This window comes from Dendrobium catenatum, unplaced genomic scaffold, assembly GCF_001605985.2.
Source record: "Dendrobium catenatum unplaced genomic scaffold, ASM160598v2 fragScaff_scaffold_370, whole genome shotgun sequence".
Classification (NCBI taxonomy): Eukaryota; Viridiplantae; Streptophyta; class Magnoliopsida; order Asparagales; family Orchidaceae; genus Dendrobium; species Dendrobium catenatum.
The window spans coordinates 1840612-1867268 of NW_021318832.1; the positions used below are offsets into that span (position 1 = coordinate 1840612).

A 26657-nucleotide genomic window follows, 5' to 3' on the forward strand; every position below is an offset into this window, starting at 1 on the left:
ATTTTCAAATATATTAAAATTGGACTAGATGGTGAACTCTAAATACTTCAAATTTTTACTCAAATTTCATTTACTTCAAATCAAATACTAATATTTTCAAAGCTCTTACATGTGAAACACTCTCTCTCTTTTACTTCAACCCAGAAAACCCCTAAATCCAATAATAATAAATAAACACCAAATTTTGTGAACCACATGTGCAAAAGATATCCCGAAGTCCAACAAACCGGACTTTTCGAAGTTCCAAGTGGCAAAAGAGTTGGGTCTACTCCATCAAGCTTACGCCTAATGGTCACAAATTTCAAACACAAATAAATATTGCGTTCAAATCTTACAAGTTTCAGCTGTTTGCATACGACAAAGCGAATGTGAAAGAAGACACAGAGCGTTCATTTGTAACCTTCACCACTCAATCCGAAGCTCTTTTAGAAAATCCACCACCACCAGACACCGACATCACCGGAAAAAAATATGCAAAAACTCTATGGGGAGGGGTTAAATGATCATTTATCATGGCAGATCACCAGCAAGACGAAGAGTGGCGGCAGCGAGTGGGAGATAGAGGAGGTGGTCGAGGAGATTCAAGCCTCCACAGGTGCGCCCAGAAACTCTCTGAGCTTGTTGGCGGCGGCGGCAGTCGACGGCGATGAGATTTATGTGGCTGTGGGAAAGAACAGCTCAAGCATGGAAGCCTTGTCCTGGGCTCTGAAGCATGTTGCAAAGCCTTCAAGTATTGTCTACCTCATACATGTCTTCCCTGAGGTGCTTAGTATTCCAACTCCATGTAAGTCTTTGCCGATGAACTCTTCTGCTTTCTTCCCCTTCTTCAATCTAATCATTTAGCAAAAGAACTATACAAATTATTATTTTTTTAAAGAAAAGTCATAAATTCAGAGTATAAAACTATAAAATTGGTGTTCTGAAGAAGATCATTCAGTCAATGTTCTTCGAAGTTAATGATTTATGAGGTTTATGCTTGATAGAAGGAGCTAAAAATATGAGTAAATTCACGTTTAATTCAAAAACTTATGCACTAAAAAGCTGCTATAGAAAGCAATAAAAAAAGTCATTCTAAATGAAACTTAAATTGATCATAAACAAATAATCTAACAACTATTTTGAAATTTTTATGATTTTCTTATTGTATGTTAAGTCTGTCAATTAGATCCTATTCATTATTAAAATATAATTTGATGAAATAAGTCTTTTGTTCTAATTCAACTCTGAATTGGAATATTGGATATTCCAAATGCCAATTCAAATTCTGAAGTAATTTACTAATAAACAATTAACTTAAGAGTTTGGCAAGCTTTAGATGAGGTTCCATGGTTTTGCTTCGAAGTTCCTGCATCGTTGTCTTGGCTTTTGTGCTGTTTAATAATCTGGTCTATTTTTACAATTTAAAAAAAGACTTTTCTCTTGAAGCTTCACAAAGGAATCTTTGAACATTAAACTAAGTAGGAAGGAGACGACCTTGCAAGTTCTGCTGAAATAGACAGTGAAAGTGATGGGGGATAGACAACGGAAATTCTTATTTATTCAAAAGAGTTGATTATCTATTATATTTAGGGGTTGTTTGGTTTGAATTAAAAGTGATGTAAAATATTCTAAATATAGGGGTTTTAAGAATATTGATGTTTGATTTGAAGTAAATTAAATGAAGTATAAAATTTTGGTGTTATAGGAATTCACCATGCATCTAGTTCAATTTTGGTGTATCTGTAATTCCTCATATTTGAGAGATTTTCAAATATTTCAGAACTTCATTGCATACTACCATCCAGCACCACCTCTGATCACGCCTCCCGCCGCCACTGTCATTGCCGCCCGCCATTGTCACCGTAGCCGACCGTTGCCGACGCGACAAACTAATATTTTTACATAGATCATTTCATTACAACTTTCATTTTCAACAACATACACCTTAATAAACAAATATGTACTTTATATAATAATTTAATATATATATATAATATATAATAAATATTATATATATATTAAAAATTTGTTCTTTACATCCACTTTTTGTTATATATATATTACGATAGTAACCAAATTTGTTATTCTAGAACTTCGAGAAATAGAGTTGAGTGTAATTTTAGAAAATACACAAGAGAGGCATCATGATGTTATCATAAATAGGTCATGCAATTAAACCAGTTGGTTAAAAGATTGATCTCTCGGGTCAGATTAGATCGGATTTAGACTATTTTTTTGCTATATATGTATTCTTTAGCAATAAAATAACGAGTCCTTACCCCCCGCCCCCCCCAACTCATTTTTTTTAATTTCCAATTATCATCTGTTAGTGAGGTTCCTAGTATCATTCACAAATAAATTTGGATTCAACGTGTAATATTAACTATCTGTAATTAATAAGGATAATAAGTGTAGTTAATTCAAATAATTATTGATACGTTACAAAAAAATTGCCTTGATCAAGCATGAATCTCAAGGTATATTTGAATTGAAAACTTTTAATATTTCATACAGAACCATTTGAACTCCGTTTTCAGCAAACTTATAGTAAAACTAGAATTCTTGATGAGACAAATCGAACGACATCAAAATGGGTTTATTTTGAGGTCAAATGGGCCCAAATCAATTACTTTATATATAATTAGCAATTTTTTAATAATATTTATTGGATGATCAAATGATATCGAAATATGACATGCTTATAATCTAATATAGCAGTTTGATGAAAACAATCAACAAGCACAAGGTTGCTTAATTTTGATATCATTAAGTCACATAAATGCTTGAAGAAAGCTCTATAATCGAGTCCTCGAAGGAATTAATATAGGCTATCTGATGGAGCATTTCAAATTTTCCTTTGATCCTCTCCATGTTTATGAGCATATCAATTTCAAAATCTATAAATATAGACCCACACTCTCTTCACGAAGGGAGCTTTTAGGAGGGGGTTGGGCTTAGACCTTGGGGTGGAGATTCAAAAGAACTTTGAAGCTTGAAGAATATCTAATCTCCACCTGAGCACCACTATTGGTGAAACATTATCGTCATCGATCTCAGACCACCGTCACCCAACTACAATCCACAGACCACCATTGCCTAACTATGATCCTTCCAACCTCGATCACCCTCCAACTATAGTCACTAGACCACCATTGCCTCATTGTGGTTCTTCTAAGCTCAGTTAGACACCGGCCATGGTCCTTAGAATAACATTATTCAACTACAACTCTCAGACTACCACTTGTGACTGATCCCTTTGGTCTCGGTAGCCCGACTATAATTCCATCGACCATGGTCACCTGATTATAGTCGCTTCGACCTCCGTCTCCTAATTACTAGCCTTCTAACCTCAATTACCTGAAGAGTACGATCATTGCAATTTTTGTGATCTGTCGACTACAATCCTTGGACCGCCATCACCCAACTGTGATTCTTGTGACCCATGTCGCTCGTGAACTACGGCCCTCGGGCCATCATTGCCCAACTATTATCCTTTCGACCACAGTTGCCCACTGATTATGGTCCTCAGACCACCATCGCTCGACCATAGTCCTTTTGACCTTTGTTACACATCAACTATAGTCCTTTCAACCTTAGTTACTTAATAGCTATTCATTTAGACCTTTGTAACCTCCCTACTATGATCCTCAAACCACCATCACTTGAATATAGTCCTCAGACCATCATTACTAGACTACGGTCCTTCCGACCATCATCGCCCGACTATGGTCCACTTGAAGATGAGCCTTCCAATCTTAGTCCCTCGCCAACTATGGCCCTTGGAGCATAGTTTCCCGACTACGGCCCCTCCAACATCCATCATTCGTAATATATAGTCCTTCCAACCTCATCGCCCGATTATGGATCCTTCGACCACCATCACTTGATTATGGTCCCTCATACTACCGTCACCCAATTACGATCCCTCTAATCTTAGTCACCAAACTACAGTCTCTCCAACCCCACCATTGCTCGATTACAGTCCCTTTGATCTCAATCACCTGACTATGGTTCCTCTGACCTCAATCACATGCCTAATTATAGTCCATCTGACCTCAATCACCCAACTATGGTTCCTCCGACCTCAATCACATTACTACAATCCCTCTAACTTATATTGCTAGATTACGGTCCCACAGACCTTAGTTGCCCGATTATGACCCTTCAACCTCAATCACCTGACTATGGTCCTTTGACCATCATCGCCCCACTATGGTCTTGTTGACCAATCAAATATGTCATCAATCTTTAAAGAACAATTATGTTGTCATTAGATTCTTTCAACTCTAACTATATAATGTACTCAATATGATGTATATTTGCTATATCATGCAAACACTTTCCCCCGAGGAAGGGCATTATTTGTAATCAACAACAAATACTAGTTAACTCATTTTAATTGTGTCAGGCCCTGTGATTTTTCTCTTTCATGAGTTTTCTACGTTAAAATTTGATGTCACTTATGATTGTTGTACCCCTCCCTCATATCTATGTGTGTTACATCTTTTTTTAGAGTTAAGACATCAAGTTCATCACAACAATTACTAATTGTTTTGACTACTTAATTTTGTGAATCATTAATATAAATTTTAATAGCTAAATAAGCATAAATAATTTATAATCATTTAAGATGTAGTTTTCTTAATTAATGCAGAATTATAGCTAGGCCAAGTAAATTTATTTTTATTTTTAATTTAATTAGACCAGTTAAGCTAATTAATGATAGTTATCATATTCAAACATTATTTAGATAATTTAAAGCATAATTTGACCAAATTAAATGTTATTATTAAATAATTACTGATTGCCCATGCTGGTTTATTAATTAACTAATTTGTACGTAATTATATTACTAAATATTAATAATTTATAATTTATTCATATAAACTATAATTAACCTTCTTATAGCATACACTTAACTTAAATTAATAGAAGTATTATTAAATAGTTACTAATCATTTTTTTTGTTAATCAACTAGTTAATTAATTACTTAAATTCTTTTTATTTGGCAAATTTATGTTCAATTAATCAAAAATAGTAATTAACCTAATTAAAATATCATATGCCTAAAATTTGATTATAATCATTAATACATGCTAATTATTTTGATTAAGTAATTCATAAATTATATAATATATCTTAAGCTATTTAATTTCCAATATTTAAGTTATTAATTTTTTTTACTTAATATATTTAAGTTTAATAAATTAGTAATAGAGTTATAGTAGGGCTTGTCAAAATCGAGTCACGGGCCGAGTTCGGGTCGAATTCGGAACTGACCCAACTCTAGTTGACTTAACTCGAACCCAACCTGTTTTTACATACAGGTAATGTTTTTCAACTTGGACGTGACCAGCACGGGTTGCCGGGTTGACTCGATCTGACCCTTCGAGTGAGGTGTCAGTTACTTGGCAAGTCGACGGTGACGATGCTTGCGGGACTCAATGCGGCGGCGGGAACTCGGGATGGGATGGGCCCTCAACACGATGGTGACGCGAGCAGAGACAGTCAATGTGGGCACTCAGTGTGACGACGGGCAAACTCAATTAGTGTGGACGTGACAATGGGCAGATCGATGTAAAATTCTTTCATAATTTTTTTTAATTGTGCAAAATCATAAAAATAATTAAATAAATAAATCTTGATGGAGATTTTGAAGTCAACAAGGCATGGATAAAATATAGCTTTTCTGGAAATTAAGCAATGTATGTCAAGTAGGATATCAGATCCATCGATGCTTAGCTTGGTTGGTTGGCGAGTACGGTTGGGAACCCCCCAACCAGTGCTCGATTCCCTCGGGCGGCAGCGTCCCTCTAGGGGGGCATAATAAGTGCGGGCCACGAGTAGTAATAGGTGTGGCTTGCTCGTCTAGGTCAGCTGAGGAGACTAGTGGACATCGCCAAGCACGTCACAAGCTGATGTGGCAGCGGGCCGATACTCCTCGTTAAAAAAAAAAAAAAAAAACAAAACAAAACAAAATAGTAGGATATCAACTTATGAAAATAAATAAATAAAAAGCCTTTCAGTTGGGTTTATTTACGGCCCATCGGTTCTCTCAAATTCCAAGTTGAAAAGTAATTTAAAGCTAATGGCTCTAACATCTATGACTTCTCTTACTGCCCAATGATAATTGTGGAGCGGGATATTTTGAGAGCGGCGGCTAGGGTTTTTTCTCCCTACTCTTGCTCTCTGCTGATCTTCTCCCCTCTCCTCTCCCTCCGGCTCTGCCAGAGGATCTCTTCTCTTCCACCTTATTATGGAGTCTTCTCTTCACCTAACTAATTTACCCCCACTCGCCTCTTCTTCTGGTGTAGGAGCTCGCTCTTCCCCGAAAGACTGGAGCCAGGTGTTTGTGTCCGAGAATACTACTCCCAAAGCTTTCAGTTTCTCTCATTTCCCTTCAGAGCCAGAGGTTATCCCTTTCTCGGGAGACAAGCTTTAGCAAGGCAGTGAAGATTGGAAACTCTGTCTCGTTGGTTACTCTATAGGGCGTCGTCCCTATTATGAATCGCCACTTGGAGCAATAAAAAAAACTTGGAGTTTAAAAGGTTCAGTGCAGTTGCTTTCATTAAATGATGGGTTTTTCCTTCTTAGATTTTATTACTGTGAAGACTTTGAGATGGTTTGGTCAAGGGGAGTTTAGTTTCTGCTAGGGAAACCGTTTGTTTTGCAAAAGTGGCACCCGAAATTCACTCCCACTAAGGAGGATTTTTCTACGGTTCCAATCTGGGTGAAGATTCACGACCTGCCTCTTACTTGCTGGAATTCGGAGGGTATTTCGCGTATCGCAAGCAAGATCGGTGTTCCACTAGCTGCCGATAGTTTGACAGAGCAAAAAACTAGATTGACCTATGCTCGCATATGTGTTTTGGTTGATCGTAATGCCACATACCCGGAGGAGATCAAGGTGTCTTTGGATGGGGACATAGTTTGCCTCAAAGTGCAATATGAATGGAGACCTTTTCCTTGTACCCACTATAAGTCTTTAATGCATTTAACTACAACATGCCCCACTATTCCAGAAAAGGATCATATTGTTCAAGTGAACGACGGGAATACTAAGCATGGAAGAAGAAATAGTAGGAAACCATGTTTTCGTTCCTTTTCTAAAAACCCGACTGTTTCTACTATCCCGGAAACGACGGCTGTTCAGCCCATAAATTCTGAGCCTTCCAAAACCGTCGTTGTTCAGCCCATAAGTTCTGAGCCTAACAAAACTGTCTTAGAGAATATATCCCTTATTCATGAGGAAACCAATGAGTTAGGGATGACATTACTGTACCATCCTCACTCCCCCAAACCACATATTCCACCAACCTGTTCCTCTCCTTCGAAAATTCCACTCTCGGATGACAACTTGGCAACAGATATTCCGAATCTTAATTCCCCTCAAGAGGCTGCCTCTTCTTCTTCAAACAGAACACAACCCAAAAATAGTCAACAGCAAAAAGATATCATTTCACCAAACAAATTTGGAGTCTTAAATATCGAGGAAGACAATAGTGTCCAAACTGATGTCTTAGTTGGGCCAGTCAATGTCATATTAGCAAACAATGCTGAAGGGGATCAGGATAAAATCATTAAAGCAAATGAGAAGGTTAAACCTTTATATGCTAATGTGGTCTCTAAGAAGTCTGCTAAGAGGAAGCAGGTCAAAAAGCCCCAAAACCAATTCAACTCTTAATGTCTTTTCCACCCATTGCGGCGTGGAATATCAGGGAGTTTAACCGTCCTGATCAAGTTTTGGGCTGTAAGCGTCTTATTGATTCCTTCAAATTAGATATGATTTGTATCTTGGAGAATAGGGTTCATGCTCACTCTATCCATGACCCTTTTTTTCAGTCTTCTCACTCTCTTTTTGCCAACGAAGATAGCTGTATAATTTTACTCTCTCTCAATTTGGGAGAATTTGGGTTAAGTGGAACGCTGATAAGCTGGATTTCATTACTAAATTTGTCACTACTCAATTTATTTCTGGGACTGTTCTGGTTGCTAATTCTCCCCTTATGGAAATTTCTGTGATTTATGCTTCTAATAAAAGTTTAGATCGTAAATAGTTATGGGATTCTATTACTAAATTCGCCCCGTCTGGTAACTTCCCTTGGGCTCTCATTGGGGATTATAATTGCTGCAGATTTGCCTCTAAAAAATTGGGGGGCACTCCCATTACTCAATCTAACTTGTTAGACTTCAATAGCATGATTTTTCAGTAATAAGCTTGTGGACTTACACTCTGTTGGTTGCAAATTTACTTGGTTTAATCAAAGACCTGACAATCCCATTCACATTAAGCTTGACAGAGTCCTTGTTAATGATGGCTAGTTGAATGCTTTTTCAGACTCATATTGCTCTTTCCAAAGTCCTTCGTGCTCGGATCACTGACCAATTATCCTTCATTCGGGTTATTACAATCGGGTTAGTCATAGGTTTTTATTTAAAAACTATTGGACTAATATTGATTATTATTGGGCTCATCTCCTTCATTTTATTAATTTACCTTGCACGGGTAACCCTCTGATTCATCTTTGTAACTCCTTGAGAGTTTTAAAAGTGGTATTAAAAAAGAGAAATGGACTTCTTCCACATCTGTCAACAGGCACCTTGATTCCCTTCACCAAAAACAAAGTGATTGATTGGATTTTTTGCAAGTTGATCCTCTCAACTCTAATCTGAATCATGATTATAAGGTTAACAATGCTGCCTTGGCCAATTTTATCTCTATGCAATCTTCATGGATTATCCAAAGAGCCAAAGTGAATTGGCTCAAGCATGGTGAAGATGATCTTAAATTTCTATACGGCAAAATCAAAAGAAGAATGGGTAGTTCTAAATCCATTGTTAATCTGATGGCTTATAACCCGAACTCCACTAGAACTGAGGTGATATCTTCTATTATTCACTACTTTCAGGATTTATATAACCCTCCTCTTCCTACTTGTTTGGATATGGACATTTTTCCTATAGGCTCGGCTTTTCCTGATTCTCATGTTAGCTTGATCTCTTCTACTGTGCTGGATGAAGAAATCAAGCAAGCTGTTTTTAATGGGTCCTCCACTTCTGCTCCCGGTCCAGACGGCTTTAACTTCCATTTTTATAAGTCTGGGTGGCATATTTTTGGGCCAATAGTCTGTAGGGCTATTAAATATTTTTTCCTTAAAGGTTATTTACCTAATGGGGTTAAAGCCACTGCTCTTGCTATCATTCCAAAACACAAAAATGCTGCTAATATTAATGAGTTTAGACCTATTGCTTTGTGTAACGTCTTGTACAAAATTATTGCTAAAGAGATGGCAGAATATCTTAAACCGGTTATTAGTTTGATTGTTAAAAATAATCAAGCTGGTTTTGTGAAATCCAGAGTATCTACTGATAGTATTCTTCTTGGTAGTGATATCCTCTATTACTCTGGTAAAAGAGGAGGTTCTAAACTTTTATGTGCAAAACTTGACATCAAGAAGGCCTTTGACTCTGTTTCTCGGGAATTTGTGTTGGCTAGGTTAATCCAAAAAGGGATTCCTAAGGAGTTTGTTTGCTGGGTTAAAGCTTGTATTTCATATGTCAACTTTTCCATTGTTCTTAATGGAGCTTTAGAGGGTTATTTTTCTACCATTGCTGGACTGAGACAAGGGTGCCCCCTCAGTCCTTATCTTTTCTGCCTGGTTATGGATGCTTTTTCCAACCTTCTTGAGGTGAGAGGTTTTAAAGGTATTTCTTCTGACAATTTCTCCCTCACTCATTTGCTCTATGCAGATGATGTTCTGATATTTGGAGAAGCTTCATTAGACAACTACAATGTTTTAAATTCTGTTCTTTGAGATTTTGCCGGTTCCACTGGGCTTCATATTAATCATGACAAGTGCTCTATTATGTTCCCCAAGCATCAAGTTAATCAGCTTGACATTTGTAATGCTCTGGATATTCATAATATTGTCAATAAAATTAACTATCTGGGAATTCCTCTCTCTTTTTATAGGCTTAAAATTGAGGATTTTTTTGCCTCTTTTGGATAGTATTAGCAGGAAATTGAACGGATGGAAGGCCAATCTGCTGTCTTTTGCTGGGGGGTTACAGTTCTTAAAATTCACCATTCAAAACTCTATTGCTTATTGGATTAGGGGATCTATTTTACTTAAATTTGTTTATAAGTTTTTTAAAAAGCAAAGTTCTCGGTTCTTGTTCTTTGGGGAGACTTCTTCTTCTAAGAAACTCCACATGGTTTCTTGGGACAAAATTTGTAAGCCTAAACACAAGGGAGGTCTGGGTATCCCTTCCATTTATGCAATGTAATTCTCCTATAATTGCTCTGTGATTTTCAGGATGTATAAATGACTATACTCCTCTCTCTTCTTAGCTGCTGCATAAATACAGAAGCCCCTGGAAACTGCCTCACAAAAATGATTCAAAACTATGGAAATTCATTTGTAAAACAGCTTTACAAGCTAAATCTTGTTTTAAATTCAATATTACGTCGAATGCTTCTATTTCTCTGCTTTGGGACCACTGGTGTCATAATTTAACTCTTTTCGATTACACTGGGGATGCCTCCTTGGATTCATTGCTGGACTATTTCTTACATGAACTAGTGGCTGGTGCCACCTGGAATTTACCTGGGCACTTTTCTTCTTTGATACAAAACACCTTTAATGCCATTTCCATTTCGGATAGTTCTGGGCCTTCTCTGTGTTGGAACAACAAAAAGAACTATAAATTCAAGCATTTTATTGATGAGTATTATTCTGGGTTACCAAATTGCGGTTGGTATAAAATGATTTGGTATAAACGAAACATTCTAAAGCATACAGTATTTGTATGGCTAGCTTTGGTGGGGGGTTTGAAGACTGCTGTGGCTCTTAACTTTAGACAGATGCATGTTCCGTTATTATGCAATTTTTGTCATTCTAACACTGAATTTGTTTCCCATTTATACTTTGATTGCCCGTACTCTTTCTCTATTTTGAAAACCCTCATTCCTGGGAGTAGTTGTTTCCTTTTGAGACCATCTATTATGCAGCTGTATGATTGGCTATCTGATGTTAATGGGAAAAATTCTGAGAAGTTGAATTTTTATAAACTTGCTGTTGGCTGCGTTATCTATTATACTTGGAGAGAAAGAAATAACAAGAGGTTTGGAGGTAATTTTCAATGTTTTACCTCTGTTCTGCTTTGTATCAAAAGGACTCTTTTTGAAAAAGTTTCAAAATGGAAAGGTGGAATCAAATTGCTAGAAGAATTATAAATTGGCAGGTGCTCCTTCTTGGCCCTTCTGTCCCGTCGCTTTATGCCTGCATAGATTGCCTTGTCTGGACAATGATGAAGCTCCCAAAGCAGGCCCCTTGGACGGCCTTCGGGCAACCAGGTTTCTGAGAATTCGACGTAGACATTTTACAATCTGAGTCCAGACTTTTGGCTGGGGAGTTCTATTGGCTCTTTGTGGTTCAACTCAGGATATGCTTACTCATTGGTGCTACAGGTTTCATTTTGGTGTTGCCTTACTTTAATGCCTCACTTTATTGGCTGTCTGTGGTTCAATTTGGCCTCTTCTCACTCAGGATTTCTGAAGTTGTTGCTCTGCCTGCTTCTCTTCTACAGAAGTTTTCTATCCAAATTTTTGCAACTACCACGTTTTTGGATCTTCATCTTATACTTTAGATATGTAATAGGTGATATAGTTGGGGTTTATTTCTTTTTCCCTGCATAAGTTTTTGTTTCTACTTATGTGGACTTGTCTTTACATGTAAGTTATTTACTTGTAATTCTTTTTCACTCTTGAAATATATGGGCTAAGGCCCCAAAATTTCCCAAATAAAAAAAATTATCCAATAATCATATTTCATTTATATGATTTTTCATTCACCGTCCTTTTTTTCTCAACAAATAAATTTTTTTATGATATCTCTATTAAACTTTAATTTGGATGGTCGTCAGATTTTTTTTTTAAGGTGACCCTACTTGATTATTTATGTATTGCACTCATCATGATTCAAATTTTATTCTTTTATTGATTACTTCACATTTTTTTTGTTTACTAAAATATTCTTCTTGTTGTATGCATGAAATTAAAAGAAATAGAGCTTCGTTGGGATGATTTTTTACTGTTTTGCAAAGTTACAATAAAGAATGTAACTTTTTAAAACTATTATAAAATGAACTTCGTAATATAAATTTTTATTGAAAATAATGAAAAAAATAATTGTCAAATAAAAAATATGGTTGCGATATGAAAATCGAAATAGTAAGAAAGCTGTACCAAAATGAAGCCTTATGCTTCTTTATCTTACCGGCATGCATAATCAATTAATATGGAGAATGGGGACTCTTATTTTAATGTGAAATGAAGCCTTATACTGTTTTATTTGATCAAATTTTGAATGAATGATTTTTCTTTTAGGCTGACTCAATTGGGTGACTCAAATTTTTATTAACCTTGGCGACTTGTAGCGTCTAATAACATCATTGATGGTGATATCTCTAACCAGTGGTTCAAAAAGATCTGAACTATTTCTAGATTTTTGTACGCAAACCTATAATATATTAAGAAGAATTAAATACGCAAATATGGTCTCAATCTTGAGTAGTATGAGTTACAGACTAGTTTCTATAAAGATTGTAGAATGAAGTTTCCAACATTTTGGCTAACATGAAAGAAGCCTGTGAACCAGTGGGAATGCTCCCAAAGAGCAACGTGAATCCACAGCAAGTAGACGCATTTATGAATCAAGAGAGAAACAAGAGAAGGGAATTGCTCCAGAAATTTCTGAATCTATGCATGGCTTCCAAGGTGCATACCTTGAATAAATGTTCAAGCTTTTTATTACTTGGTTGATGATTTTTTTTCTTTTTTAAATTTGCTTTCAATGTTAAGAACAGATACAAGCAGATACTCTGCTAATTGAGAGTGATTTAATTGAAAAGGCCATTGTAGATCTTATTCCAGTTCTACATATCAAGAGACTAATCATAGGAACCACAAAATCAAACCTCAGGTAAGAATTTGAAATACTGAAAGGAATGCAAGCTAAACAAATAATACTCATATTTCATTTAAGGGATATTCAGTAGAGTTTTAGAGATAATAGTTTTGCAAATATGAGACGACAGGAAGAACAAATAATATTATAAGCAATGCAGGAATGGAAAGCTGAGGAAGAAACGCAGTAAAGCAGAGGTAATATATAACAATGCACCTCAATATTGTGCAGTGAAGATAATCTGTCAAGGAAAAGAAGTTAAAGCTGCAGATCAGACACAGTCATCTTCCTCACCCTCCAATAATTCCAGTAGCATTCAGGGAAATGGAAATGGAAGAAAAAACAGGAATGTTATGAGTTGTACATGGTTCCCTAGAAAGTTTATGTAGCATTCTTCATACAATTCATCATCTGAAGTTTTTTTTTTAATATATAGTTTCATTTGATGTGTATCTGCTGAGTAGCAGCTCTGCTACGGATTAGCAAAAGTTAGAATGCCTCTCAATTTTTCATGTATCCAAACAAAAATTGCATTTTGACGTGAAAAACACAATTCAATGAGTTTACTTTAGATCTTCTCAAGTGCATTTCCCACAAAAATTGAGCTGAAATTTCACAATGTTAAATTAGCCAAACATTTTGCAAATGGCTAATTGGTCAGAAGAACCAACTTGCATCAAAGATTGAAGGGAATGAAAGTAAAGATATGAACTTAACAGTTAACCCTTCCATTCATCTTCAGTATCAGGTATCGAAATAGTTTCATAATAGAATCAGCTCACAGGAAACATTCCAAGCTAAATAAGAGCATCTTTTTAAAATTTAAACCATAAAAAAAGATAAATATTTCAGCATTCAGTGGCAAGTGCAAGAAAATAGAAAAAAGTCCTAAGAAAACAACATATTTCGCACAGAATTACAATAATCTACATAGAATAGAATTACCCATTAGAAACTTAACACCTCCCCTTGAAACAAAATCTTGCTCTTCCCTTAATAAGAAAATCTTAAAAGAAATCAAATTCAAGATAAGTCTCCAAACCTTTGTGATCAATACCACTAGCAACCTTTTCAGCTGTTCGAGCGATCAGCCCAGGAGCCCGTTCAATTTCTGCCAATTTTGGGATCTCAGGTGGGGTCGCACATCGTATCAATGCCCAGTTCACACCTTCAAAGAAAGGATGTTGTTTAATCTCTGTCGCCCCTCGCTTGTATGCGAGCCGATGTTGCGGCTCTTTCACAAGCAATCCCCTTATTAGATCTCTAGCAGAAAAGCTCACCATAGGAGAATCTGGAAACCGCAATGGTTGGCCCACAACGTTGAACAATGTTGCTCGGTTGCCTGATCCCTTGAAAGGAGTCTTACCAAACAAAAGTTCATACAAAAAGATGCCAAAGGTCCACCAATCCACTGCACTCCCATGGCCCTCACCCTTGATGATTTCAGGAGCCAAGTACTCATGGGTGCCTACGAATGACATGGACCGTGCATCCGTCGGCTCAGCGACAAGCTCAGGCAGTGGGTTGACCTGATTTCCAATCTCTAGTTTCGGTTTGCGGTCCTTCTTGGACTTGGAGGAGAAGAGACGAGGGCCAAAGCAGGTTGTGGGAACCACACAAGAAGGCTGAATGCATGATGGCTCAATGCAAGCAGGTTGGACACAGTAAACCTGGTTGTTATTCCTCTTCAAAGATTCTGAATCAGGGTTGCAGGATTTAATGACAGTTGGGTTTACCACACACCTGAGGGAGAGGTCAAAGTCTGAAAGCATAATGTGGCCATCTTCTCGAACAAGAACATTTTCAGGCTTGAGGTCTCGGTATATAATGCCTAACATGTGCAGGTATTCCAGAGCAAGGAGGACTTCTGCCACATAGAATCTGCAATGTATGAAGCAAATATTATGCATGGAACAAAGAAAAGAAGTAGATTTATTAATGCTTTCAGTTCATTAGAATCTGCATATTGTCAAAAGAGAATCTACTAGCATTTTGACATATTAGCATTTATTTGGTGTTGATGGGTAGTATAGTGGAGAAAATTATAGCAAACTTTTCCTGCCGCTTGAAAACTTCTTTTGCTTAAGTTACAGCAATATCAAACAGTAGATAGATTATGATAAAGCATTACTGAATATAAAACAGTAGATAGATCATATTACTTTTGTATAGATTGCCATGTTTTGATGTGGTGCTGCGGTAAAATTGGCTTAGACATCCATGGCATATAAAATGAATACAAGAAAATTTATGGAAAAGAGAATGGCTATAATATGTGTATATGAAACCTAATTAAAAGTTAATGTGACGAAGGGGAAAGGATAAAGCGATGACAGGTAAAAAGAGCATGTCAATGATCTACACAACCACTTACTAGGTCCTCAACAGATTTCAAACTGGATTTTACAATAATAACTTCCACATAAAGAGTCTATATTCAGGCCGTGAAAGCAGCCTAAGATCTCTTTCTCTATCTTTTCAAATAGCATAAATATATTAGTGAAGAAGCTGAAAACACAAAAAATGAAAAAAATAATACAGTGCAGATTGACAATTCTTCTCAAATTAGATCATCACAGCTCATATCTAGCATGCACTATCCTAAAACTAGAAAGAAAAGGAAATGCTATATGGCTAGAAAATTCATCCATGAAGAACATTCTGAAATCTGAATAAACTAATAGCATATTGAGCATGCAAATGAAAACAGGATTCACAAAAGAGGTATTCACCAACAAAGAAGTAGAATAACAAAAGCAATCTAATTTAAATAGAACCTAAAATCATCATCATCAACAACAACAACAATATCAAGCCTTTATCAACCTATTTGGAGTCGGCTATATGAATCCTTTTTCTCCCTTGTGTCTTGTTACAAGTCAAATTCTCATTTAAATCTAATAAAAAAAAATTTAACCTAGCATTTTTAAGTCTACATTTATGGTTCTTAATATAGGTCAAATCTGATACATCTACTCTCCTAATCGGACCATCAGAAGGCCGACGTTTTATGTGTCCAAACCATCTAAGGCAACTCTATTTAATTTTATCTTTTATTGAAGCTACTACAACCTTTTCACATTTTATCGCTAAGAGTAAAGTCACTCATCCACCTAAGCATCCTCATCTCTACAACACTTAATTAATTTTATGTTTCTCTTTTAATGGCCAACATTTTGCGCCGTAAAGCATTGCAGGTCTCACCACCTAAAATCAAAACAATAAAAAATAGTGCAAAGAACAATACATCATGAATAATTTATTTATAATTTACAAGAAAATATCCTTAGAAGTAGAAAGACAAAAGCAATGTGATACAAATTGAACCTAAAATTTATTCAACATACATGAAGGTTAAGAATTGTAATCAATATGGTGAATGGATTTGAAAAAAAAAAAGAGAAAAAAACTATCATGATCATGAAAATGTATAATATTAGAAAATTTTATTAAACAAGAGTAGTTTGTTTGCAAGTTCCATATTCATAAAAGAATTAAACAAGTCATCTTCAAACTCATCATAAACCAAAATATGTGTCCAAACCATCTAAGGCAACTCTATTTAATTTCATCTTCCATTGAAGCTACTCCAACATTTTCACATATATATTCATTTCACATTCTATCGCTAAGAGTGAAGCCACTCATCCACCTAAGCATCCTCATCTCTACAACACTTAACTTAATTTTATGTTTCTCTTTTAATGGCCAACATTTTGTGCCGAAAAGCATTGCAGGTCTCACCACCTAAAATCAAAACAACAAAAAATAGTGCAAAGAACAATACATCATGAATAATTTATTAATAACATTGTACAAGAAAATATCCTTAGAAGTAGAAAGACAAAAGCAATGCGATACAAATTGAAAATAAAATTTATTCAACATACATGAAGGTTAAGAATTGTAATCAATATGGTGAATGGATTTGAAAAAAAAAAGAGAAAAAAAAACTATCATGATCATGACAATGTATAATATTAGAAAATTTTATTAAACAAGAGTAGTTGTTTTGCAAGTTCCATATTCATAAAAGAATTAAACAAGTCATCTTCAAACTCATCATAAACCAAAATATATGTCCAAACCATCTAAGGCAACTCTATTTAATTTCATCTTCCATTGAAGCTACTCCAACCTTTTCACATATATACTCATTTCACATTCTATCGCTAAGAGTGAAGCCACTCATCCACCTAAGCATCCTCATCTCTACAACACTTAACTTAATTTTATGTTTCTCTTTTAATGGCCAACATTTTGCGCCGTAAAGCATTGCAGGTCTCACCATCTAAAATCAAAACAATAAAAAATAGTGCAAAGAACAATACATCATGAATAATTTATTAATAACATTGTACAAGAAAATATCCTTAGAAGTAGAAAGACAAAAGCAATGTGATACAAATTGAACCTAAAATTTATTCAACATACATGAAGGTTAAGAATTGTAATCAATATGGTTAATGGATTTGAAAAAAAAAAAGAGAAAAACTATCACGATCATGACAATGTATAATATTAGAAAATTTTATTAAACAAGAGTAGTTTGTTTGCAAGTTCCATATTCATAAAAGAATTAAACAAGTCATCTTCAAACTCATCATAAACCAAAATAATCTCACCCCTTCATCATTATCATCTTCTTCATTATCCTCATCATTTTCATGTACAACCATAATTGTGTTAGGTCAAGATAAAGATTCATTTTCTTTCTTTTTTTAGATTAATCATGAATTGATTTTTTTTATAAACACCACCAGCTCTCACAACATTATTCCATGTCAAATTTTGTTCACCAAAGACTAACATCATGTTCATTTAACCAACCATCTAATTTTCCTATTAATCACTTATTAGCATCATCAATGTCTGCAAAATAAATGGGCCAATTACATTACCATAACTATCTCCAAGTTAAGCTCCTATTATATTTTAAGAAAAACAAAATAACTAATGCTCAAGCCCTAACATAAAAAACATATAAATCAAAGCAATAAAAAACTAGTAAACATTTTGAACAAACAAAAAATGCATACCATGTGCATTAAGCGCTCATACACAGTGCATTAAAAGCATACATAACACTTTTTTTTTCTTGTTTTTTTGTGCCTGCTACACCAATAGTACTAGAAGTGTACCTCACTATGCTATGGGATATAGTGCATGCTATTTTTCTATTTACAGCTATGAAAGGAAGTAATGCTTAGAAGCCCTGGTATTTCAAGTGGACTAATTTCATATGCTAACAAGGTTTTATCCTTTTTTTTTTTTTTTTCATTGAAGCTCTCTTATTAACGTTTTTCTTTTAAAAATGAACTTTTTGTCTACGTAAAGGACATTGTTTTTTTTATTTTGGAACTCCAATATACTCCAACAATAACAATTTAAGAGTTCACCATGAAATGCATCAACAGGAACTTCTCATGCCTTTTTGGCAGGTCGAACCAGAATGACAACCACTTCATCTACTTTGACATGCATAGAAAGTGAACTGGCAGCAGATATGAACCTATGGAATACAGTTTTTAATGCAACCATACACCAAAAAATGTTCAGAAGTGAGAATATCATGTCTTATGTGTTAATGTTCATAGCTTTAAGTTTTTAGGTGGTGTAAGTTGTGACATACAATGCTAGTGTTTATAGGACAGTTGAAAATAAGTTGATGGAGAACCGTACCAAACACCTTGTGTGGCACACTATGTAGATTTGGTTTTAGAGAAATGGGTGATTTGCCTAGGCACAAGAACACATTGGCCAAAACAAAGAAGATAAGTAAATTCATCTACAATCATTCACGTGTCTTCGCTTTGATGAAAAAATTCTTAAGAAAGAAGCTCTTACAACCTAACACAATGACATTTGCTACTACCTATTTGATCATATAGAGCACTTTAGAACCAATGCAACATTTGGAATCCATGTTCACTTCAGCACAATAGCTTAGCATTACTTGGGCAAAGAAACCTAAGGGGGAAGAAGTTAAATGAAATATTTTGCAATTATATATGCAATAACAACAATGCAATTGATTTAAGTTCTGAGGATGCATAGGAAAAGTCAACTATGGGCTTCATTTACAAAGCAATAGACAAGCCTAAGTAGTTTATTGTCTATAACTTAAAGAGGAAATGAGTCCAACTATAAGAAGATTTGATAAATGATGAATAGTGAGGGCTTTAGCTCCATTATTATTCATATGTTGTTGTATATTACCTTAATTGTCAATTTCGATGCGCTAAGAACAAGTTAACCAATCATGAAATTAAATTAGTTCTATACCATTCTTTGGATAAACTAATAGTTGACTAAACTAAAAAAAGTGAATGCTGATATATAACTTGTACCATTCAAAAATAAGGAAGAATTCTTTGAACTACATCAAGCCAAAAATACAGTTGCAAAACATTCTCTAGATAATTTTTAATATCAATTGATTCAAATAAGAACGGACTCCCTATTCTAACTATGCATTTATTCTTTTAAATTCAATTAAATGGTAGGTCCCATTTGGTAATGGCACTCTAAAGCTACATAGATTTTTGTTGTATTGAGGCTTACAACTCCATTATTTGAATTTAACCAAAATTAGAATACATATAAACAAGTCGTATGAAAAGGATAAATCATCTTATTAACTTAAAGATGAAATTCTTAGTAAACATCATAATACAACAAGAGATTGAAAGATAGAAATTTGAAAGAAAAAAATATTAAAAAAAGGACAAGTATACTTCAGTTTTTTTTTTTTTTTTTTGACATACCATCAGACAATGAATGGCTTGCGAATGATGATAATGAAATCACACCATTCGATTTTCAAAAAGATTTAAATATTAATTTCTTTGATGGGAAAAAAACAAGATGAATATTAGTAATACAAATCCACAGGAATTAAAGAAAAAGGTATCTAAAATTTATAAAGATTTAGGTATTTGAAGTTGTTTCAAATTTAAATAATATTCTTAATTTTTATTGATTATTATTGATTAGAGGATAGGAAGATAAATATAAATTCCAAGCGGATTCTAAAAGTTTCTGAGATTTCAGCACGAGACCTGAAAGTAAAACAAACATTCGGATTAGGAATAATTTCCTGTTCATAATGAAGTTTGCATTTTCACTAGAAAACCCCAGGCCTAAACTAGCTCCAACCCTGTTTCAAACAAAAGAAAGCTAGAATGCCAGAAGCACTAAAGAAACGTAGCCATTCTATGTGAGGCAGACGAAAGTGACACCTCACAAACCACGTGCAATATAAATCTTGTGGTACTCAAAATGAAGCAATGAGCTACTCATTTCAAGAACTAATCATGAATAGTACTAATTTAGCTTATTGTTGATCAGCTGGCATATGTCATTTCTTTAAAGATAGCCAAGATGATCTAGCATGGCCACGCAAGGTAAAATGAAGAAATCAAATCTCTGAAGTTTGGAAGAAGTCTAAACACACAACTGTTTTGCTTCTCTAGTTGTTTGGCTGGTTCCAAGAGATGTGTAAAGCAAAACATGATGAAGGTAAACTTACTTTACTTTCAGTGTTGTGCATGCCTTGAGGTTTAAAAATTACTTAGGAGTTGTTTGGTTGCTTGAAATAGGAATGCAGTGTAAAAGAAATACTTTAGAGTTGTTTTGATGAATATAAAAGGTTTAGGGTGACATTACTTTTTTTCTTTTAATTTGAAGTAAAGTGATTGCTATGTAAAGTGAATACTTAATACGGTGGCTAGAGAGTTGGAGGTGGGGGTGACCGGCAGCAGTTGCAGCAGTGGCCAGAGGAGGTGACTGGCAGTGGCGGCCGGACGGCGGTGGCTGCTAGCAGGCGGAGGTTGCGGGCAAGGGGTGGCAATGCCCTTGAGTTTGCGGCGTATTTGAAAATCGCCCAACTCAGAAGAATTTCAAATACACCAAAAATGAACAAGAATGGAATGCACTGCATTTGCTTTACTTTACCTTGAATTTATTTTCATCCAACTAAACACTCAAATTATCAAAACCACTACATTTAGATTACTCTACACCTAAATGCAACAAACCAAACAGCCCCTTAAATCTAGTTTGCATTAAATCATCTTTCAACCTACTGTATTCACCAAAACCCTTGCAAGTGAATGCATCCATTTACTTCAGGAGGGTTTCATTAGCACTAGAAGCTTTTGATAACAACCAAATCACCCAAAAACAGCATAAAATACTTCATGATGAAAGTAGTTAGTTATGTAATACCTATTTATATTAAAATAACATTATTATAATAAATAAGAATTATGAAACAAGCTTAAGATGAACAAAAGTTTTAAATGAACAATAAAGAATGGCAAGTTCAAACTAAAACCATTAAAGTGCTCATTTCAGTATTACAATAAGGAGATTAATAAAAAAAATTCTTTTTCATTTGGATGAATGAGGAAAAGAATATCATAAATAATTAAAAAAAATACTTGTAATGCTTAAGGTTTATAGGAAAAGAGAGTATAGATAAAGTGAGGTGAGATACAAAAATATGATAAAAGAGATGCTGAGATGGGAATGATATGAAGCATTTTTATCCTGAACCTGTAGAAGAGGGATTTTGAGATAGATGAAAAGTGTGGGTTTTTTCCCCCTTTTTGTTAATATATTTTTCTTCACTTTCTTTTGAATAGGATAAAAATTTGAATCAGCTGTCAGAATTAAAAAAAAAAAAAAAAGTGCGAGCTTTCTATGTTTCAAAGGCAGCATGAAGCATAGGTTTTACATCAGGAAGCAACAGCTTCATACCACGAACAATTTAAGGCTCAAACTTTAACATATTTTGGGATTGCTCTGCTTCAAAGTGTGCTTTATTTTGCTTAAAGCTTGCTTTCAAAACATTGCTAGTATGCAAGAAGTAATCAGAGTACATAGAGCCAATTTACAGCTGAGTCATCTTTTTGCTTTGCCAATTATTGAAAATGTAGAGAGCAAGAAGTCATCATGTCGTGTTTATTGATGATCAAAATAATAAATAATTTAGTACCACAATAATTTATTAGTGAGAATTAAAGAGAATTTCTACCAAAGATGCATTGAAAATAGAGATATGAGAGAAGCATTAGTAACTGCGGTCAAAGGTTTGTATTTCATTGCAACATTATATAAAAGGTCGTCATTAAGTTTATATTAATCATGTTACTTACTGAGATGCATAAAAGAGAGATTTAAAGTAAGGCATCTTAGTATATATATTCTTTGTGAAAAACATTCTTATATTAGTTGAGATGCCTGTTAAAGTAAAAAAGGAAGAATATTGGAAATCTTCAATTGATTGCATGATATGCAATTTCACTGAAAGTAAAATAGATAATTATCAATTAATATTGTAGAAAGATCAAGTGATAAAGAAATGTCATAGCAATAGATATCTATAATGTAGTATAAAAAATGAAATATAGATGAGAATAAATTCTGGACTTAAAAAGTTATCCTAATAAAATCACTACTTCAAGAGTGCTATGTAAAAGAGTAAAATCACATAGATTCAAAGGAAAGTTTTCTAAACTTCCAATTAGATAAGATATTTTATATGAATCCAAGTATTAAGCAAAAATGAGGTCATTGAAAATTAAGTTGAGCATGGTAAATGAGAACTTATGATGAACGACTGGTAAAACTAAAATGGATAAACTGAAACTAATATACTAAGGGGTTCTTTAGTTGGTTAAAGAAAGAATGCCAAATAAAAGAAATACTTTGATGTAGTTCGGATGAATGTGCGAATGATTCTTTTTGTTTGGTTTAAAGTAATGAATGTATTGTAAAGTCCAAACATGATGGCGGTCGATAGGGGGCAACGGCGGTGGTGATCGATGGCAACCGGCGGTTGATAGTAGGTGGCGGCAGTGAAGGTGGCCCACGGCTGGTGGTGGCCAGCAATGGGTGGTGGCCAGCAACGTGTGGCGGCGGAAACCGACGGGTGGTGGTGATGGCCGACAATAGTGGTGGCTTGCGGCAACCGCCAGCTGGTGGTGGTGGCCGCGGCAGTGACTGACGGTGGTGAGCCCGACAGGTGGCGGCGGTGGTGGTCGGCAATAAAGCGAGCTTGCTTGTGGTATAAATAATTCTCGCTCAAAACTGAGCGAGTTTGGTTTACTTCAAAAATGAACTAAAATTATTTACACTACATTTACTTTGTTTTACTTTGTATGAATTTGTATTCCAACCAAACACCTGCATTGGAATACTTTACATTACTTTGTATTCCAACCAAACAACCCCTAAATGAAGAGTGAGACAACAACTATTCATAATAAGACAGTAAAAAATAGAGTTATATACGACAAGGGAGGGCAAAAGATGCATGATAACACAAATAGATGAAATAAAGATTGAAGGAACATGATGATAAAATAGTAAATGAAAAATAATATGATCAAGAGTTGTACTAAAAGCTTGTTTAATTAAGAGTTAACATCTCATGTAACACTCAATAGGAAGAACATAGAATGAGGATTCACAAAGTGAATGATAGTTTGCTTAAGGCTAATGATGACAATGATGATGACGAATATACAAAATACAGTAAAACATTATTTATTTATGCATCTCATTAAGAACTAGCAATATGCCATACTTGAAAAAAGCCAAGTAAAACAGATATTCAAGCAAGCCATTGAAAGGCAAGTAATCAAGTACAAATGGCTCAGAAAGAGAACATATCAATACAGTAAAAGCAAAGACATAAGATATAGTCCATACTTCACAGCTTGCTCTGTAAAATGCTTGGCTGGTTGTCTCTGGCGAAGGGTGTGTAGATCTCCACCAGGACAGAACTCCATTACCAAACATGAGAACTTATCAGTCTCAAAATGAGTATATAAAGTTGGAAGAAAAGGATGGTCTAAGGTTTGCAGTATTTCCCTTTCTGTTTGAGCTCTAAGAAGCTTTTTGCGACTTGCAAGAGAACCCTTGTCCATAACCTTCATAGCAAAGTAACACTTTGTACCACTCAGCTCTGAAAGGTATACGCTCCCAATATCGCCACATCCCAACTTCCTTAGAAGCCTGAAATGGCTTAAACCAAGAACCCCATCTCTAGCCCTGACAACCTGAATTGCTTCCCATCTTGAATCATTTGCTTTATGAGGTTTGTTAATACTGCTACTGAAACTGCTACAGGAACTCTCATCACTGATATCACTACTTGTGCTGGCCCTGCACATGCTACTCTTACCACTTTCAAAAAGGTCAGCCCGGCCACTGATCTTAGCACTTCCACTAGTCTTCGCTAAGCTACTTGTTCCATCACTCATTTTTGCAGATGCTGAACTATCCTTTACACTGTTCTGCTCGGAGATTTTCTTTTCTTGATCCCCACTACCTTCTAAGATTTTGTGCCCATTTAACTGAATAATTTCTCGTGTATCAACTTTTTTAATTGAATCTTTTAGATTTTCAACAAGGGAATGCATATTGGGCTCAGAAGAATGAATGGACATTGAATTAATGCAAGCAGGTAAAGAGTCAACCGAACACTTTCTATGGTGGCTTGGCCTTTGTTCAGCTATATCGGTGGAAGTATTCTTTGTTGCGTTATGGCATGCAGATTCTGGAAACCTTCTTGGCGCAGCAGGTTCTGACTTGGTGGGCTTAGGAATCTGCAAAGGAGACCTGTCATGGCTTGACTCTATTGCTTGATCAATAGCTCCTTTCATTTGCTGCTCTTGAATTGCACTAGTGATAGCCTTTGAAGCCATCAATTAAGAAAGGACTTTATATACCTACGAAAACTGTGCAGCAAACGGCATGTTCCATAGGTTCAAATGAAAAAAGCAAGCATTCCGACCCACAGCATTAGATTTGATTGCAACTTTCTCCGTTAATATTATATGCACGCCTTAGTAAATTATCTGCCATCACATCGAAGCCGTAGGATTCACTAATTATGCAAGGGAAAACATTTAACAGAACAGCTAAAACATGAAGATTGTATAGTCCTTATAGTAAATGAAATAATAAAGCTACATATAGGGAAAAAGAAAAATGAAATACTATCATAGAATTGACTAAATAACACGGCCCAGACCATAGAAGACAATATTCAAGTAAACCGAAGGCATAGCACCAGCAATATAACTGTTGTTCCCTCCAAACAAAGGGTCAAATGTTTGAATCCTCACAAAAAGACAAAATTTTGGGTAATTACGCTAATTAAATCAACTATTCTCTGAAAAAAAATAAAATTACGCTGCAGATCCAGAAACTGTACCACCACTTATATTATATCTTCTTGAAACTTCAAAAAAAAGAACATCTAAGCCCTTGATTTTGGTACAAGGAGTGAAACTTGTAAAATGAGATCATACAGAAGAAGGTAGGAGCAACTGAAGCAAAGCGACAAACAAGTCACTCAAATCTACAGTAAAACGTACGAAGCACTCATTGCAATGCGAGATTTTTCTAAAGGGGGAATGACAGAGCAAAGCGTATAATGAGCGATGCCATAATGATACCACAACAAAGAGAAAGGTAAGTCAGAGGAAACATCTAGTTCGAAGCTTATGAGAAGCTGGAGAATCAGAATACAATCTTTCGCACGAAACGTCGAACTAGAATAAAAATCCCATCTAAAAAAGTGACATTCATTAAAGTGAGAACCGAAAAAAAAGGGAAGTTTCAGAGCATTGCATACTTACCTTTTAAAAATGTCCTTTCTTTCAAAAAACGGGAAACATGTTAAAATTTTTGAAAATCATGGACGGAAGAACATGCAAGCCTCACCAAATTTCAAATCTTTATGCAAAAATCTGATAAAGCAAAGATCATCAATGAGCGAAGAACCTCAGTAATAACAGCAGCACTAGAGATAAAACCTAGCCAGTCATCAAAACCCCATTGCTTTCCCCTTCTCATGAATTATCCCGGCACAAAAGCATAAACCAACACAGATATCACAACAACAGCTACTAATTATCATGAATCAAGACCAATTTCAACATAAACATCAACTAAAGAAAACCCAGCTACAAAAAAGAAAAGAAAAAGGCATAAAAGAGCAGCAAAAAAAACCTAGCAAAAAGATAGAAATTTAAGAAAAACAAAATGACCAAAAAGTACTACCTTGATAAAAAAGATCGCAACTTTAGAGTTCCACAACCCTTCCTCCAGCTCCGAACTTCCTCCGGCATCCAGAAAAGGAGATGGCGAGAGAGATGGGAGTGCGAAGAGAAACGCAAAGGAACAAAAGCGAATAAAGAAAAATAAAAGGCAAGTCTTGATGGGGTCGGGTGTGCGTTATATTTGATTTCATGTTTTGCGTATGTAAAGAAGAGAGGGGTCAAAGCTAAGACAGCTTTTCTCTTTCAATTACCCCATTATTTCCGCTGTCCCCAACACAATGACTCCAACGCCACAGCAGCGGCTGGGTACTTGAGGCCCTTTTACTTCATTTCCCTCCCACTACTGCCCTAGCTCTCACGGGAATTCAAATTTACCTTGCAGTCACTAGTAGGCTCAGTCTCTTCCCATTTCCCAATTACTCGCCCGAATATTCTTTGCAAATATATGTATATTGTTGCAATTTCATACTTTTTTTAAATTTTAATTATTTATAAAATAAAATTCTTCTTTTTAAGTAGAAACTCACGAAGAGGCCTACGCGTTAATTAAAATAAAAGAATACAAGATCCTTGAAAGGATCTCGAGCCGCTAATGCTCAAAAGAGCTACAATAGTAATAAAAAAAACATA

General features: G+C 35.3%; 2 protein-coding genes across 3 annotated transcripts; one reads left to right on the forward strand and one right to left on the reverse strand.

Annotated features, from left to right (window-relative positions):
- Positions 1–235: 235 nt before the first annotated feature.
- LOC110116492 (U-box domain-containing protein 35) lies at positions 236–13525 on the forward strand. Its single transcript, XM_020850068.2, has 4 exons — positions 236–784; positions 12640–12758; positions 12848–12963; positions 13109–13525. Exons 1-4 carry the CDS (start codon positions 472–474, stop codon positions 13335–13337), a joined length of 777 nt encoding a protein of 258 aa, XP_020705727.1. The 5' UTR covers positions 236–471; the 3' UTR covers positions 13338–13525.
- Positions 13526–13746: 221 nt separating this feature from the next.
- LOC110116489 (serine/threonine-protein kinase D6PKL2) lies at positions 13747–26326 on the reverse strand. 2 transcript variants are annotated; one of them, XM_020850061.2, is made up of 3 exons: positions 26029–26326; positions 23668–24818; positions 13747–14829 (listed from the first exon to the last, which is right to left on the reverse strand). In XM_020850061.2, the coding sequence occupies exons 2-3, from the start codon at positions 24663–24665 to the stop codon at positions 13956–13958; spliced, it is 1872 nt and encodes a 623-aa protein (XP_020705720.1). In that variant the 5' UTR covers positions 24666–24818; positions 26029–26326; the 3' UTR covers positions 13747–13955. The 2 variants fall into 2 exon arrangements, with proteins under 2 accessions (XP_020705720.1, XP_020705721.1); XM_020850062.2 differs by having other exon boundaries at positions 23668–24847.
- Between the last annotated feature and the right edge of the window lie 331 nt (positions 26327–26657).